The 18,196-nt window shown below is 40.9% G+C and overlaps 1 protein-coding gene across 6 annotated transcripts in view; it reads right to left on the bottom strand.

Annotated features, from left to right (window-relative positions):
* Window positions 1-18,196, bottom strand: part of cep131 (centrosomal protein 131) — a 108,932-nt gene that overhangs the window by 71,484 nt on the left and 19,252 nt on the right. For all 6 annotated transcript variants that reach the window (XM_068003967.1, XM_068003966.1, XM_068003969.1 and 3 more), the window contains exons 4-7: window positions 13,015-13,129; window positions 10,473-10,600; window positions 6,517-6,630; window positions 3,178-3,333 (exon numbers count right to left, since the gene is read on the bottom strand). In XM_068003967.1, coding sequence (XP_067860068.1) covers window positions 3,178-3,333; window positions 6,517-6,630; window positions 10,473-10,600; window positions 13,015-13,129 — 513 coding nt within the window. The remainder of the gene's footprint in view (window positions 1-3,177; window positions 3,334-6,516; window positions 6,631-10,472; window positions 10,601-13,014; window positions 13,130-18,196) is intronic.

Genomic DNA, 18,196 nt, shown 5'->3' with positions numbered 1-18,196 from the left:
CTAGGTCTCCACAGAGGTTCATCACTGGACTAAACTAACCATTTCTCCAAATGAGGTGGCTTAAAAAAAAACCTACTTCTGGGAAGACAAAGGGGGCGTACTTTGCTGTAACACTACTTGTCCTACAATGATGGAGTTTCCCGTCAAATCGATGGACGAGTCTCAGTTGTTATGGGTGCACTGGCGGGAGAAGAGCCCGATCCTGGTCGCACATATCGCACTGAAAGCCCGATGAGGCGGATAGATGAGTTGCGTTGCATGCCAGGCAGCCAGTTCTCGCAACCTCAAATTCATTCAAACCGACCCGGCTGAAATGCTGCCCTCATGGTCTGTCGGTGGTTGTGTCTTCCCAGGTGTTGGGGTTACTACTGCAAGATTTCAAGGTGGTCTTCACTGTGTCTTCATAGAGTTTCATCTGCCCACTTCTGTTGTGATATCCAGACTGCAGCTCGCCATAGAAAATGGCTTTGGGAATTCTATAATCAAACACACGAACGGCATGTCCAGACCAACACAACTGGACCTTTTTGATCTATAGTATTCTATACTTTTCTTATAGTAGTGAAGATTTTCCCTCATCCACCCTGTCTCTTGCATAAAGTTGTATTGCATTTTAATTGAGCGTATCGAAGTAAAACCTTGTTTTATTGAAGTCATTTTGTGGCTCCAGTCAGCTGTTCCTGCCCCCTCAGCCTCCTTCCACTGATGTACACAGAATGTGAAAACTGCCCCAACAAACGTGGCATAAATGGTGGGGTGAATTCCCTCCCACCCCCACATTACAATCCAGGATTATTCACCAACGAGAGAGCAACAACCTGATCCTTCCTAGATCACTAGGCGTGCCAAATTCGAAAACAAACAAACCCAGTAACGTTGACAGCAATCACACGAGTGTTCTGACTCTGCCTCATGCTGACCATTCCATGCACAGACCGGGATTCGGAAAGTGGGAGAGCAGCAGGCTTCCTCTGAGCAATACTGTAAGTGCATACCACACTTATTTAAATGGGAAAAATTGGGCCAGTTTTGACAGTGCAGAAATAGCAGCGATGGAGAGCAGGAAGACTGGCTGGATAACCAAGAGAGCAGGACCAGGTCAGGAGCAGAAAGCTTGGTATACTAGAGTCTTGATATATGGATGTTTTTGGCCAGTCCCTTCAATTCTGGAAATGGAGGTGCCATTGTATTCTTCTTAAGGCAGGAATAGAATGAACAAATTTAAATTGAAAGATTCAGAATTTCAGCTTGCAATGTTTTTTTTTAAAAACTTTTTTGAAGTATTCAAAAATCCAAAACTCGACTTATTCAAATTCACGGAATAAATTTACATGCTAATTGCACACCACATTCAAATCAAAACGGAATATTCTAGCTGAAAGAGAAGTTATTTCCAATCATACCAAGTAATCTGGTGTATAAATCTGTACTGCATCCTTCCTAGTAACACAAAACAAACTAATGAATTAGAAAATAAAAAGCAAATTAGTTACAAAATATAATGAGAAATACAATGTCAGAAATTTCTATTAAAAACTTTTTCAAATTAAATGGTTCAAGCTGCACCTAAAAACAGCCAAAGAAAAATATATTATGGCATTAAGGAAAAAAATCACTTTCTGACCTAATTATTTTCAGTCGGAAGGTGGTGTTGCATTGCCATTTGAAGTCTGCAATACGCTTCAGACTCCAAGTAAATACTCATCTTAAAAGTATGGTCATGTCAGGTGATGAAAACAAGTAATTGATTGAAGAGCCAAGATTCAGTTCTCTAGGGGCAAGACACTACCAACCAACTGCTTGGGTAATATAAACACTGCACTGATTACTGGAATGCTGTACCGACCACCAGATACATTGAACCATGTTGCAGCTTCCTTGTTCAATATCTTCTCCAATGACAGAGACTATTTTAAATTACCCACAACTTTTTGGGTTACAATTTTCACTCAGGCATTTGTTCATTTCCCAAAAAAGTCCAAAAATGCTTTTCAGCATTGGAATGTGCTACAATGCTCACGGTTTTCTGTATAAAAGGTCCAGTCAGATATTGGCACACTACTGCACCATGACCACAGCAAATGACTCGAGGATAAGTCAATTAGCTGAAAGAGTGCTAAATATAAAATGCAATCAATTAACAATTGATTGAAGCTACAGTGCCCATAGCAACACTAAATAGCATTCTCCGTGTCTGTTGAGAAAAGTTAAGATTTATCACCAAGCTATTTCGGATTTGCAGCAGTGATCAGTTTCAGTGCTGCTCAGTTCGTGCACTCGTCACTGACTTCTGTTCCCCACCCCCTAAGTTTTGTTCTGTGATTAGCAGGAACTTGTGGGTGGATCGCAGAGGTCTGTAGTGTTATCAAATTATATGAAATTCGCTGTTGCAAAAACACAAGTACCTTAAAACTCGATAGTATGAAGGATGACAGTTCCCGCGCCCCCACACCCACAGAGTTTTGGGTTTAGTCCCTAGTGAATCAAACAATCGATACAATCCTTACAAAGAGATTACTTAAGAGCTCAGTGAAATAAGTGAAATACAACAACAACTTGCATTTATATAGCACCTTTAACGTAGTAAAAACGTCCCAAGGCGCTTCACAGGAGTGTTATCAGACAAATTTTGACACTGAGCCACATAGAGATACTAGGACAGGTGACAAAAAGCATGGTCAAAATGGTAGGTTTAAAAGAGCGATTTAAAGGAGAGAGGTCGAGAGGTTTAGGGAGGGAATTCCAGAGTTTAGGGCCTAGGCAGCAGAAGGCACGGTCGCCAATGATAGGGCGATGAAAATCGGGGATGCGCAAGAGGTCAGAATTGAATCCTGCAAGGCAGGAGTGTCCAACGTTTCTCCCCATGAGCCACATGCTTGTGCAAGGCTCAATATGAATTTGTATTTATCTCACATTGTCAATACAACTACTACTACAGAATTAGGATTTATTTACCAATTAGTCCTGCAGACTCACTAAATTCCAACAGGGCAAACCACAAATTAAAAGGGCAAGCATAAACAGAGTTTAAAGGGCGGATTTCCAGGTCTCCAGGACCATAGGTTCGACACCCTGCTGTAATGTAGCTAGGAATTACAATGTAGATTATGAGCTAGGTTCATATATCACACTTCATAACCACTTCTTAACGTCAATGGGCAAAAGACTAAAACTGACCTTTCTGCTTCCTCCTCAGTCACTTCCTTCTTCTTCTTCAACATGCCTGTGTTGTTCCTTGTTACAACATTATTACTGGATAGATTTTTTTGTGATTTCTTAAAGGAGTTCTGGTCCAAACTATTCTCATCATTAGTTGGCACCTTAATCATGTTGCTGCCAAAAAAAAATACAAACACGCAGACAAATTTCCTTAGAATCCATGCATACAAAACAGATGAGCATTTGAAATCTTGATACAACTCAGACTTCTGGTGCAATTTTTCTCTTCATGAGAAAGCATTACGAGTAACTCACGCTATGGTACTATCCCGTGGATGCTGGCAACCTTCTGTTACCTCATTCAAATGGCTATTCTTAATGTGTCAGCTTAAACAGTGAGATTTAACACAGCACTTTGGCATGCAGAGCATTACAGCCAAGTTCCAACTTCATGCACTTTCCAGCAATGCATAGTGATGGTTGCGAGGAGATTTGATAGAGATATTCAAAATCATGAAGGGTCCAGACAGAGTAGATAGAGAGAAACTGTTCCCAATGGCGGAAAGGTCAAGGACCAGAAGACGTAGATTTAAGGTGATTGGCAAAAGAACCAAAAGGTGACAAGAGGAAAAAAACTTTTTTACACAGCAAGTGGTTAGGATCTGGAATGCACTGCCCGAGGGGTTGGTGGAGGCAGATTCAATTATGGCCATCAAAAGGGAACTGGATAAGTACTTGAAAGGAAAAAAATTGCAGGGTTATGGGGATAGGGAGGGGGAGTGTGACGAGCTGGATTGCTCTTGCATAGAGCTGGCGCGGACTCGATGGGCCGAATGGCCTCCTTCCATGCTGTAACCTTTCTATGATTCCATTCTATGATTAAGGACCTGCTGAAGTCTGGCTTGCTCTCCTCTCCAGGTCAATTGTAATATGTCAATTTTAGTGCCTTCTCTGCCACTGGGTGTTGATCTAACTCAGCAAAGATCGAGGATTAAAAGGGACCGTAGTGGTTAAGCCACTGGACCAGCAACCCACAGGCCATGAATTTGTGGGCTGGCAACAGGAAAAAAAATGACCACAAAAACTTCTGGATTGCCATAAAAACCCAAGTGGTTCACTACCATCCTTCAACAAAGGGAACCGGTCACCCGTAACTGGTCTGGCCCTACAACAACAACTTGCATTTACAGAATGCCTTTAACATAGTAAAACATCCCAAGGCGCTTCATAGGAGCATTATCAGACAAAATATGACACCGCGCGACATAAAGAGATTAAAGGACAGGTGGCCAAAGGTCAAAGATGTAGGTTTTAAGGAGTGGCTTAAAGGAGAAGAGAGAAGTGGAGAGGTTTAGGGAAGAAATTCCAGATCCTAGGGCCTAGGCAGCTGAAGGCACGGCCGCCAATGGTGGAGCGATGGAAATCGGGGATGTGCAGAGGCCAGAACAGAAGGAGCACAGAGATCTCGGAGGGTCAGAGGAGGTCACACTTATAGTGAGGGGTGAGGCCATGGAGAGATTTGAACATAAGGTTAGAATTTTAAAATAGAGGCGTTGCCAGATTACACATGACTACAGTCCCATATTTTGTAGTTGACTCTTAAATGCGCTATGAAGAGGCCTATTCAAAAAAGCTCAGTTTGCTTCTGAAGAAAGCCCAACACTGAAGGCACACCAACCCCCTATCAGGGCAACTATGAATGAGCAATAAATACAGCCTCGTCAGCATCAATCTGTCCCAAGAAAAAATAAACAGTAATTTTTAAAAATGGCACTTTTCTAGTGTACGTGAGTCAGTATTACATAGTTCAATAACCACCAACCCACCGGGGGAGCCAGTCAGTATGCTTTTAAGTTAATAGTGCAAAAGAATGAATTCCAAATCTGCTTTAGGAAACCTACAGCAAGATTACTGTTAAGAAAGCAACCATTTATAACACCTGCAGTATTAGAAAGAAAAATATAATTGTGCCCCAAATGTTTACTTGATCTAGGAAGTCACACAATGCCAGGCATGTTCATGGGATCATGGACTGTTCCATAATTGCCAATTGTGATTTGCCAACAGGTGACAAGCTAAATTGTTAGTGAGCTGATTTATGCAAAATATCCTTTTCTTTCAAATACTTATGCCAAGGCATGGTGCTATTTTCAGGATTCAGCAATTGAATACAAGGGGCAGGTATACAAGCTGCCCAGCTTATGCTGGTGGGCAGCTCCATTAAAATTGCATGACATTGCTGCTCCAAAATAAAACTAAATGAACCGTATACACACACACATTCGATACTGAGCACATGCACAGTATCAACGAGCATACACTGACTCTTCTTTCCGCAATTCCACCCACTTCAGGATGTTAACTAATACTGGGGTATGGTACCGAGGTCACCAGACACTCACCAATACCGTGCCCAAGTGACCATTTTTCACGCGCAAGACTACACAAGCAGCACGAATGGCACCACAGTTGAGCATGACCCTGACATCCCATCTACCATTTCCAACAGGAGTCAGTGGGCCCCTGGTAATGTAGTTTGTGGCGGCTCCTCTTTCATGCTGGAGGAAGAAAATCCCAAGAGGTGTTGCGGCCAGGATTGACTATGAATGGACAGAAATCTAGAGAAGAAAAGATTATCTTGAGTTTCGGCCGCACAAGGGAAGACAAATGGGTGGTCGAAAACAACAAATAAAAAAGGAGCAGGAGAAAGATGATTGTTCTGCTCATGAGCTATGCAAAAGGTGAATGCAGCATGATAGAAAGAATAGAAGTAACAGAAATTTGCACAACACACATGTTCAGCTCTCTATGCATTACCAGTGAACACGCTGAATAGATGATATGTCGCCTTTAGTATAAGCTCTGATAGGAAAGCTATATTTTTAAAAAACTTTTATATAAGATAGGTGCTCTCGATTTAAAATATCATTTTAATTTGGATGTGCAGTCTATATGCCAGTTGATCATTTTTCCCCCTCAGGGCGAGCCTACATATACACACATCAATACGCTGTTTTTAAATTGGCACAGGTTTTTTTGGGACTCCTTTTGCTGCCACTATTCTAAAGAGGATTGGCACACAACTATTGACCCACAAGACCCTAAAGCTGTATCCTTCCTATTGACAAAATCCACTGTGCCAAACTGAGCTTCAAGGAGTAACTGCAGACTGAAATGTGATATTAGCGTCAGCTGATATTCCCTGACGTATACATCAATAAAGCCAGACTACACATAAAAGAAATCTTACCTTGCATATGGTTATAAACATTACCACATCATAAATGAGTGAACATTCTGGGAATTTAAAATTGATCTATGAATAATTTCTACTATTATTGAGAACCCTGAACTTACTTGAGAGATGTTGCTTTCTGGTTGGAGCTTTTCGGAGTCAATGGTTTGTCAATAGTTGAGTAGTTATTGTGCAGCATTGTGGTGACAGAATTCCCAACAGTTCCCTTGTTGCTCCTGCAAGTAAAGCGAGGCAAAAATGATTCATCCCACAAAGAAAAAAAAACCTGCAATGAATGCACCTTATTAGGATAAAAACTGGTAAACAGACAGGCTTCTCTTAGGGATACATCGACACTCTCTGGACTCATTTAAGCAAATTCTGTCAGTTTTCAGCATTTTTTGGTGGGTTGCGGCGAGGGTCGCACCTCGAGAGATTCAATTGCGGAGGAAAAACCTAACATCAGTTGGCTTCCCTTTCCCTGAATCCAACTTCCTCTCAACCGACAACAAAGTGGCATTAACACGGTTGGAAACTTTGTGGCTCAGACCAATTGCACGCCCTGCAGATAGAAGAATATGTGGTGGAAAGTAGGCTACAAGTGGAAGCGGAGTGGGGGGGGGGGGGGGGGGGGAAAAAGAGTAAGAGAACTAATCCTAATTTTAAGAAAATAAACAAGTACACCATTCTGCTGTTACATACCGACACAAGGATGAATGCAGAGTGTAATTAAAACCCAGTTGCCATTGTCCTTTTACATCTGTACTCGAGAACAATGTACATAGGTCCCACAAACACTACATTTATTGCAAGGATATCCTGAGTTTGTGGGGGGGGGGGTGGTGGGTAGAACGAAGAATGAATTTCCCTCAGAATATGAAGGAAACGATTTGGAATGTTAATGTACTCTTAGCAGAGGACAATTATGTTTTTTTTATAAATAGACATCTGAGTAAGATTTAAAGAGTTTTTGAATAAAAATAGAGCTGTTTGCACACTCCTGGTCAAGAAAGAGTTAGTCACAGGCTGCACTATTCTAGTCGCTTGACAGAAGACGACATGGATTTTGGAATGCAGAGGAAAAAGAAAAAAAAGACAAAAGGGAAAAATATAAACACATTAATACAAGATATCAAAGATCTGGTCCATTCCACTACAATCATTTTGAACCATTATAGACAAACATCAATAAAAACCAATTCAGTTTGCATGATGTCTAATGTCATTATTTTAAGCTGTAATGCTTGGCAAATACCAACCAATGTTTTACAGCTCTACTTTTCTAACATTTCACCAGACTAAAATTATTGTAATGGGTATGTAACCAAAAGCAAAATATGACAGAATTTTTTTTAGGATTGCAATTGAAACATCAGTATAACATAACCCAAATATAAAGTGACAGCACTTAAATACATTTCATAAAGATCTAGTTATAACCATGTCAACTCCATGAAATATTTTTCACACCAAGAGATGATCCTGTAATAAATAGTGACTCACAGTGACATTAACAGAACCATTCCACAAACCGCACAGATATGTGGAATTTATGTTATTTATTTTAGACCAGAGAATCTGGGGTTGTTCTCCTTAGAGCAGAGAAGATTAAGAGGAGATTTGATAGAGGTGATCAAAATTATGAGGGGTTTTGATAGATTTGATGGGGAGAAACTGTTTCCACTGGCAGGAGGGTCGGTAACCAGAGGACACAGATTTAAGATAATTGGGGAAAAAAAAAATCCAGGGGGGAAATGAGGAGACATTATTTTTATGCAGCGAGTTGTCATGATCTGGAATTCACTACCTGAAAGGATGGTGGAAGCAGATTCAATAGTAACTTTCAAAAGGGAATTGGATATATACTAGAAACGGGACAATTTGCAGGGCTATGGGGAAAAATAGGAAGAGTGGGACTAATTGGATAGCTCTTTCAAAGAGCCGGCACAGACATTGTGGGCCGAATGGCCTCCTTCTGGCTGTATGCTTCTATATAGCTAGTACTTAAATTATCTAAATTTACTTTGCTTACCCATCCATATGGTATATAAACTAGACTACGCGAGATGATTTATTGATGCCTTGCATTCGTGACATTGACCAAAAATCATTCATGACATTATGAATCATCAGGTCAGTAAACTTGTCTGATAACCATCATCTTGCACAGCTCATCAAAATAACATAAGAAAAAGTAAGAGACCAGAAAAGGTCAGTTAGCCTCTCAACCTCGCCCCTCTACTATTTCAGCACAACTGTATTTTGAACTCTCTGTCATAGCTTATGTGGTAGATAAATGCCACCCTTTCAGTGATGAAATTATCATCCAAGATCAGTTTTACTTAAATTGCACAGAAATTGCAACATGCAAACAGCTATTTGGCCCAAACAGTCCGTATTGGTGTTTATCCTCCACGCATGCAAATGTCCTAATTCCATGCGTCTACCCTTTATTCACTGTGCTCTGCCCAATCCTATTCTTAACCAGCGCACTTTGCAGCAGAGGTAACTGGACGGCGATCAACAGCAGGAAACCTGGTAGATTTTTAGATATTAATTTAATTAAATTTAATTCATGAATTCAGTATGCTGAGATCTGAGAGCCAATCTGGAGCTGCTCAACTCCAGGAAAAAAACACTACTACAGTATTGGGCTTTGTTTGTGGTAGAATCTGTAATATTGCTATTGTACAACTTGCTTTTTTAAATTACAGTGCAGTAGAATTTGTATCAAGCTGTCAAGGTCAGCAGTTTCTTTGTGAGCAGGCTGACAGTACTTTCTCTGTAACCAGATTCCACTTCACAGACAGGATATAACATGGTGACAAATGCAAGAGATTCAACATCAAGCTGGCTAACGTAAAAGAAGGTAATAAGACAAGGAATCAATGTAATAAAAGTGGTTTTAAAAACTGTCCCTTTGTGGTGAATGAGGGTACTTTAAATCTAACTAATTTATTTTATACTTTTCAGCATAATTGCCTGTGATTAATAATAAATTATGTCTCATATTGGCACTGTCTTCTCGCATTGAAACAATAATAAACACACCCAATAGTCACCATAGTAAGATGCATTGTTCCTGTCCTCTTCCACATTCACTGTTAGTTGTTGGAAGCATGTAGAAGGATGTTTAGAATGACAATATCACTGTTTATTAAAATAAAACTTAATAATTTCATATTGTTGAAACAAAAATTTCCACAACGCAGAAAGGTTAAAAGGCATTCACAACGGGCCGGATTTTCCTGTGAAAATAACAGCAAGGCTAACAGGGCTCACCATTATTTCTGTGCCTCTGGTACAGCAACTTCCCGGCAACCACACATGCGTAGTCTAACGCAGGAATCCGGAAGTTGCTGTACTAGATGTGACCCTCCTCCGTAAACTCAGTGAGAACGACATCTCACCGGCTGGCTCCCAATTCAAATGAATGAAACGGCGTGAAGTTCCTGCACTGACCTGATGGACACGAACTAATCTTGCAAAAGAAGGTACGTCAAGTCATTTCAAGTCTAAGCACACTTTTAACAGTGTGGTAAGTCTTAATTACTGCCAAACAACCGCTCTGGCACTGAAAATTAACTTTTACAAGTGTGGAGTCTCATTCCTTCAGGTTTGAATTATTGTTGGACATTTAAATTTATTTATTTTTTAAATTATTTTTATTTTTTTAAAACTTTGTCTTTCCATCTCTTATCACGGCCTCTTAATTCAATCTTTCTTACTCTCTTTATTTCGCTTTCAGTACCTGATTTGACACTGAATTCACTATTCTAACTTACACTTCCTGGATCTGACTCTGCGCTGCTTATTGACATGCTTCAATCTGATTGGTTAAGGGGATACACAGCTGCTTGCCCTGCTCACATAGGTCCGAGATGCCCAGGAGAGGGGGACCACGCTGGATAGAGAGCCCGATGAGAGGAACCTGCTGTGCAAAAGCCCACGAAAAGTATATGGGCAAGTGCAAATCTAATAAACGGCTGGCGTTCACAGGAAAATCCGACCCAGTGTATAGGAATTAAAGCGTTTCTTCCTTATATCCTTGTTATGGTTTTTTTATAGACCTACTAACCGATTGTTGGCCGTAAAGTTGGCTGCTAGTGACACAGTTGTCTCCCTCTTTTTAGTCAAGACTGGCACATCTATAGTACCGGTACTGCGACCACTAATAGGAACCGGAAAAGCTCTGGGCTCCTCGTCCTGCCATTAGGGAAGAATCAAAAGGGGGGAAAAAAACACAATGTTATTCTACAAACATATAAATTAACATTTTAACATCGGCTCTGAAATTAATTGCTTGCATTTGAATTAGGAAAATCTTGTTCCTTTTATACTACATTGTGAGGCCAGGAGGACGTGATGATGGCCATGTTATCTTCCACGACTCTCATCAACACCAAATGACTGCTCCACGTGATTAAGACAAGTGTGCAGTGCAGTGATCTATGCAAAGCTTTCCTCTGCCTTCAATTACCTTGTTTAATGCACCATATGCAACTTTACTAGGTCTAACAATAGCTTTATCTTTTCACTATAATTTACTCAGCCAGTTCCCACACATTAGGTAAGGCAAATACACCAGAAAACCACTGCATCGGATTGTGGAAGCAGTGGATTATTTTCTGAAGCGCAAGGCATTCGGGTCATGGATATGCAAACCAATATTCTCCTCAGGACTCCAAATTGGCCTGCAGTCACCCAGCGCTTAGGCAGACCACAGGGGTCAAGATTAGTTTACAAAATGGACATCAAACCAGTCTAAATTTACATGTAAAACGAATGCTCTTTTGTAAACTGAATGGAGCATGACTAAATTGTAGCAATACACTCAAATAAGTAGGCTGACAAAAGAACTGGCAGAACAATTAACCTTCAAAGGCAGCCTGAAAATCACTGGGAAACAGTCTAATGTCACAGCCACCACATCTTCCCAATATAAACAATTAACACATGACCACTCAGGTAGGAAGCGTAATGAGAAATTTTTCATGCTGTAACTACTAGATGGCTAGGTTACTTACAGCATTGTAGAGGACAACTACTGTGGTCAATTTCCATTATTGTTTTCCTATGGCAAGCCAACTTTATTCTGTTAGATGTGCTTTAATATTGTACTACAAGGGCTGGTTAGGCTTATAATTAGTTAAAAGAATTAACTTTTACTTCATGTTTTAAGCCCTTCAAAAAACTGAAATCATTCCAAAATGCATATATAATCAGGCAGATGAAAAACCTCCAGTTAGTGCATCTCAGAATTTTTTTTTGGTGAAATGGGATTCTTTTATGTAAGTTTTTTCTTCCTAGAACATGGTTAGTGGCAACTAATGAAGCAACCGAACATTGCACGAAAGCCTGTACAGAATTAGTCGAAAACCTTGCACAAGATACTTCAGACCATGTCTGAGGTAAAAATAGACATTCTAATTGTGTGACTTAATTCAGTCCATCACTGGCACAATTTGTTCTGGAGAGAAAAGATCCAGCAATACATGCTTACCATACATACTCATGTAGAAGGTAAGTTCCTCTCCCCAACTGCACCACACCCCCCCACCGCCACACCCCCACCATCCCGAAAAAGAAAAACTAGACACAAGGCAATAATGACAACGCTGCTACTGACCAAGAGTCTCATTTTCTTGTCATTTGGCGTCCACAAATACATTTCCTCTCTGTTTCTTTTCTTATTTCTCAGTGGGAGCTTGGACTCAAGTCAGGAGGGAAAGTTCCTATTTAAATATTACAATGCTGATGTGAAGCAGAGCGTAGCAGCAGCTGACAGCAATAGCTGATACGAATGAACTGGAATCATGCTGCGGCTGGACCCACCATTTTTGGTGAAACTGCTTCACTAGAAGGGAAACCAAACTAACTCACCCACACCTAACATGATCTCCCCTACCACCAGTCCCAAACAGGGGAATAGGTGTCTAATCCTATACAAGAGTATATGTAGGACCAATTTCTGCTCCCAATGCTTTCAGTCACATCATTAGTTAAAATGGAGGCATGCAGCCTCCTTAAAATAATTCACAGACCAACCCCACTCCTGAGAGTGTTTTGGTCGTTTGTCACTCCGCCCTCCCCCCCCACCCCAACTCGCCTCTATTAAAACGGGTCGAAGGGGGGTTTCCTGTCTTTTTATTTTTAACCCTCCCCACCCGTCTCCTCCCCCACTCGCCCAGGGGGTTTAAAATTACCCCCAGTGAGTAACACTGGGTTGGTCAAAAAAGGACAGCCTTGTCCTTAATGCTGCAAGACAATCTTGCTCTTGGGCTGTTTTGATGTGTTCCAGCTATTTTAACATTATTTTCCTAATTCCTTTGGAAATTAGCTCTGGAAGAGCTGCTCAAATAACTTAGCAAACCTATTTTATTGACTAAGTGAAAGGGATGCACTCTGCTGGACTCCACTGAAGGACAATTAGCACCTAGAACCGTACCCCAGGAAATGTTCAACACTTCAGGAAAGAGGAGATGAAAATCAGCACAAAAACAACTGTGGAACGGTCATTTTTTTTCTAGCTGTTTCACTGCGCAGGATTCCAAAAGACAAAGACACAATCTGTGTCTTCAGTTTTCAAAGCCTGAAAGGTTTGATTAGTTTATAATTACCAGAACATTCCAAGTGGTTCTCTTCTCTGGGGATGTCTTGCTCAAACTGGACAGCTTTTTCCTCCCATCTGCAGAGCTATCGAACAATGCCAGGAAATCGTCTGCTCTCTTTTCACTAAGGAGAGACAGGGCAAGGTGCAAAATTAATGGATTTATTCACTTCAGACACTGTGCCATATTGAATGGCAAATTATATTTATCATCATCTTTTTTCCAATCAATTCCTGCTATTCACTTTTTTCAAAGTCTTAATTCTCATAATTCACCGCTCCCTATTTGTCACTGGTAACTAAGGAAAAATTTGTGCTCAAACAGTGCTCTTTTACGAGCCTGTTAAGTGTCTTCCACTGCCACACATTTGAAATCTAACTCCATACCTTTAAAAGTCACTGCACCATTACCCCAGTCACAAATGGGCAAGATATTTTAAGAATATATACTGATTAATTGATTTTATAAAATCACTTACACTACTAATATCATGCAGATACTATGAGCGAAGGCAAGCTGGACCTTCCTACAGGGAACTGCTGACAGCCTGGTCTTTACCGTACCTCTCCCCTATGTTTTTTTTGCAAAGCATAATGATTAAAAATGAAGGGAGGAGAGGGGAAGAGGAATGGTACTCGAATGAAATAGACGAGGAAAGCATTTTTAAAAAATTTTAATTCCTCATCACCTAGTTAGGTGCTCAGTATCTGTGCACCATTCACTAACCGATGATGTTACTGGCCCATAAAACTGATGTGTGGAGACACTGCCACCTACTGTCACTAATTACAAACACATAAGTGCCAACCTACTGCCACCACCATAAGCAGATGCGATGGTTTGCAGCTCCCTCTGATTAAGCAACAAAATGAGAATTTCAAAATTAATGCATTCAGCACTAAAGTAGTTAATTTTTTTTTTAAAAATCAGTGATTTTCTTGCAAATTGGTTCCTCTTGAAAACTTCAGAGGAAAAATACATAAGGGAGTTTAATGCCATCATTTAATGTTTACCGTCAAAAGAAAAAAAAGTGAAAATTATAAGCATACATAAAATAAAGAATCCCCCCATGAGATAAATCAAAGAGGGTTCACTGCTATTCTAAAAAATAAAATTACTTTTGATCTCTTTGCTCTCAAAGAGATGTCTACACTTGTTGCAAGTTGCAAAGTAATAATCAGAGTCTCATCATTTGAGCCCCACAACAGGAATAGTCCATTTCAAAAATGTGCACAGCCAGTACCTTTCTGGCCAGGTGCTACTGCGTGCGACCCCAGCCCTGAATGTGAAACCAATCAACCATTGGGTATTTTAATTAGCCAACAGACTTCTCCACATTTCACAAGTACATGAGGGAGAAAGGAATAGAAGAGTATCCTGATAGGGTTAGATGAAGTGGGGGGGGGAGGAGGCTCAGATGGAGCATAAACGCTGGCATAGACCAGTTGGGCCGAATGGCCTGTTTCTGTGCTGTAGTTTCAATGTAACTTGAAACTCTGTGAAGATTCAAAAACTTGAAGTTAATATTGAAACAGAGTCAAATTTCACAAGTCTGCAGGAAACTTCCAAAGGGTCATCATAAATTACCATTGGGAGGATTATGGGATAAGGTAAACATGCCCATCAGCAGAGGGCGAACCACACCATACATAAAGTTTTTCGCTGAACAAAGGAAGCATCTCATACAAGGTTGGAGTGTCAATACTAGAGCTCTAACTGCTGCCTACAATAGTCCAATAGTTTCAGTATCAAAAGACTATCCAAAAAGATCAATCTCTTGACTCCGCTAGCCAATATCCCTGGGGTGTCAGCATGTTATTTGGGGGGGGGGGGGGGGGGGGGGGGGAGTTTACTCTGATTTGTCCCTAGATCAGTGATGGAAAGGGAAGGGGTGGGGTGAGTACACACATAAACACAATGACTAGGGACCTGGTTCTTTATTTCTGTCTTGGGACCCCTGCTAGAAGCACAGGTTTCCAGATATTAGGCAAGGACAGGATCAGTTGCTCTCACTGCCCATGGTTCATACATCAGATTGCCATTTCAGAGAGTACCAGAGGGCAGCTGCCACTTGATCGATTATATCAAGCAGGTCACCATCTACAGGAGAGGAGGCATAACTGGAGAAAACTGGACGGAGAAGCTCAAGAAAAAAAATTGCTTGCAAATTCAAATTTTAAGGATAAGGACATGAAACAGAAATGCAACAACAAATGTTTAAAATCTTCCCTTTGTCAGTTAGACTTCAAAGCCCTCTACAATTCCCGTTTCTCTTCTCTTTCCCACCCTCAATATACTCTCTCCTGCAGCAGCACTGCGGCACTGCAACCTGCCAATAGAAAACAAACTGCAGTACCCAGCACAGCCTGGACGACATCATCGTTGCACACAAGTCCTCCCAATGTTATACATGGGAGCCAGAAACCACTCTGTTCCTCTTTGATGTCTAGCCACAAACCAATTATGCAGCATATATAGATTACAAGTCACACTTCTTGGGGTAATACTCCATAGAATACACACACAGTAAAAGCTGTAGAGAAAACATTATATATTTTTTTTAAATGGAAATATTCATTTCACAAACAGAATACTACAATGAGAAGTTGAATAAGACTTTTGTTCTACTTGTGAATTACAGTCAGCATCACTCGTGTGATACGAATAATATTCTACAGTATGGCAGCTTCCAAGCAAGAAATAAATCATCAAATTTGTCCTCTTTTTAAATCCCAGAAACAATGGGCCATAATTTGCTGTAGCAGGGCAACGACCGCCGTCCACCGTTAATCAAACTTGCCCCTGCCCGTTTAATTGCGATGATATTTTGCGTGGCAAGTTGTTGGACGTGCTATCTGAAAACGTCGCAGTGAGGGAAACAGGGCAAGCAACTGTGTATCTCCTTAGCCAATCAGATTGCAGGATTGTGAAATTAACAGCGCAAGGACTGAGAAGGAAGTGTAAATTAGAGTGGGTGAATTCAATGTCAAATCAGGTACAGAAAGTGAAACAAAGAGAGGGAAAGAAAGATTGGATTAAGAGAGAGAGAAAAAAAGACAGAGGAAAAGTAAAAGAACAATTTTTAATTTTAAATTTTACATTTTTTAAATCTCCAACAATTAAAACCTGAAAGAATGAGACTCCACACTTGTAATAAATAGTTCATTTTCAGTGCCAGAGAGGTTATTTGGCAGTAATGAACACTTATCACATCGTTAAAAGGGTACTTGGACTGAAATGGACAAGGCTTAACCTTTTGTGGCAAGTTTAATTTGTATCCACCTCACAAATACAGCAACTTCACACCGTTCAATGCTTTTCAACGGTGAGCCAGACAGTGAGATGCTGTTTTTGCGAAGCTAACAGTGGAACGGCGCATCTCGGACATCAACTTTTGGATTTCTGCTTTTAACTGTGCATCCGCCGTCGCCTGAAGTTGCTGTAGCATTTGCGCATAAATAACGGTAAGCGCCATTAGCCTCACCATTATTTTGACAGCAAATTATGGCCCATTGAATAAGTGCCAAAGTAGTGTAAGAAAACCAGCTATCAACATTTTGATTATTTAAACAGCAATGGTAATACATGATTTTAACACGAAGTGGTTTTTATATTAGTTTAATTTGGATTCCAGGATTCTTATGTCAGCGAGATGGCTCCCACCATTTGTGGTGCTAAATCCAACTCTCTTATATGGAGACAAACTCACAGGACCAGTTTTTTTTTTAAAAATGGGTCTACTTGTCTGCCACCAGGATATGGAATGGGATTTAGCAATGTAAACACAAGGAGCCAGCTCACGAGCATCAGATTCCTGGATTCTGAATTGTCTGAAACGTAGGAACTGCTAGACGAAAAGAAAACAAATCATAGCAATCAATCTCTATAATTTAGTCGACAACAGACTCAGACATGAGGTGAGGAAAACCTCCAGCAGTGGAAAGCTTTGGAAACCACAGGTCCAAAGTCATCTGTACCTCCCAAGCTTGCTACACTCACATGTCATGTCTCAAATTACTGATGTACTGTATCCCAAAATATTAATTTCTGAAAGAAATCTATATAATCCATCTAACTTACATTTGAATTAATCAATACTATCTGCTTCTATGGTCTCCCTAGGGATCTGTTACATAGATTGATCACTCGCTCGCTGAAATAATGTTTCCGCGGATTAGTTTTGAATTTACCCCTCTTTAAGTGCAGACCATGCCCTCTGGTTCTACTATTCTGGACAAGATGAAACACCTTGAAATGGTCTGCATTATCTAGTCCAGTAATAGCCAACCCCAGGCACGAGCGGCCGCCGGAGACTCGGGCTCCTGGGGAAAGGGTTGCGAGCCGAGCGCTCTGCCTTTCTATGTCGGTCGGGTTGGTCTGTCGAGTGCGGGCATTGCGTGAAGCAGTGGCAGCATTACCCAGCGCCAAGACAGAGGCCTGGCTCGGGCTCCATCACGTGCGGTGAGTGCCCCTTGGCTTTGTTTAATGCGCTGTGCGGGAACGGACCACACGTGGCGGCCTCTCCCTCTTCTCGGTGGCACAAAGCCCTCTCTACTCGGCTGCGGCAGTTGACTTTTCTGAGTGAGTGGTGGTGTCAGTTTTGCACTGTTTTCTTAGTTTATGGTGCATGTAGTTTTTGCTTCATTTCCATCCTAACAATGTCTGAGTAAACTGAGCACATCCAAACAAAAGTATGAAGACGGCATAGCTATAAGAGAGTTTAATGCTGCTTGGGAAGAACAATTTTTGTCCTCATTTACTCCAGGTAAAACATCAAAGCCAATTTGTTTGATTTGTGATGCCACTGTGGCGGTCCCAAAAAAAATTAATTTGGAAAGGCAGTTTTGAACAGAAGCATGGGAAATTCAACTTAAAATATCCAGTTGGTTCAACTGTATGCGCAGATCTTATTTCCAAGAAAAAGGCACGTGTCGCAGCGCAACAGGGGTTCTTTGTTGGAAAAAGAGAGGAATTGGTGTCTATGGTGAGAGTATCGTATGAAATTTCTCTCCTGCTATGCAGGAGGAAGCGACCTCACATTGAAGGAGAACAGGACATTAAAGAGCGTTTGCAAATTTTTGCTGCACATGGTGATCCCAAAACAAAATCAACGGTAAATGAAATTGCACTTTCCCGGAACTCCACCATGAGAAGAATTGATGAAACGTCTAGTGACGTCACGGAACAAATT

The sequence above is a fragment of the Heptranchias perlo genome, chromosome 23 (assembly GCF_035084215.1).
Source record: "Heptranchias perlo isolate sHepPer1 chromosome 23, sHepPer1.hap1, whole genome shotgun sequence".
Taxonomy (NCBI): domain Eukaryota; kingdom Metazoa; phylum Chordata; class Chondrichthyes; order Hexanchiformes; family Hexanchidae; genus Heptranchias; species Heptranchias perlo.
Note: the sequence above shows the minus strand (reverse complement) of the source record. Positions and strands in the feature narration are given on the sequence as shown.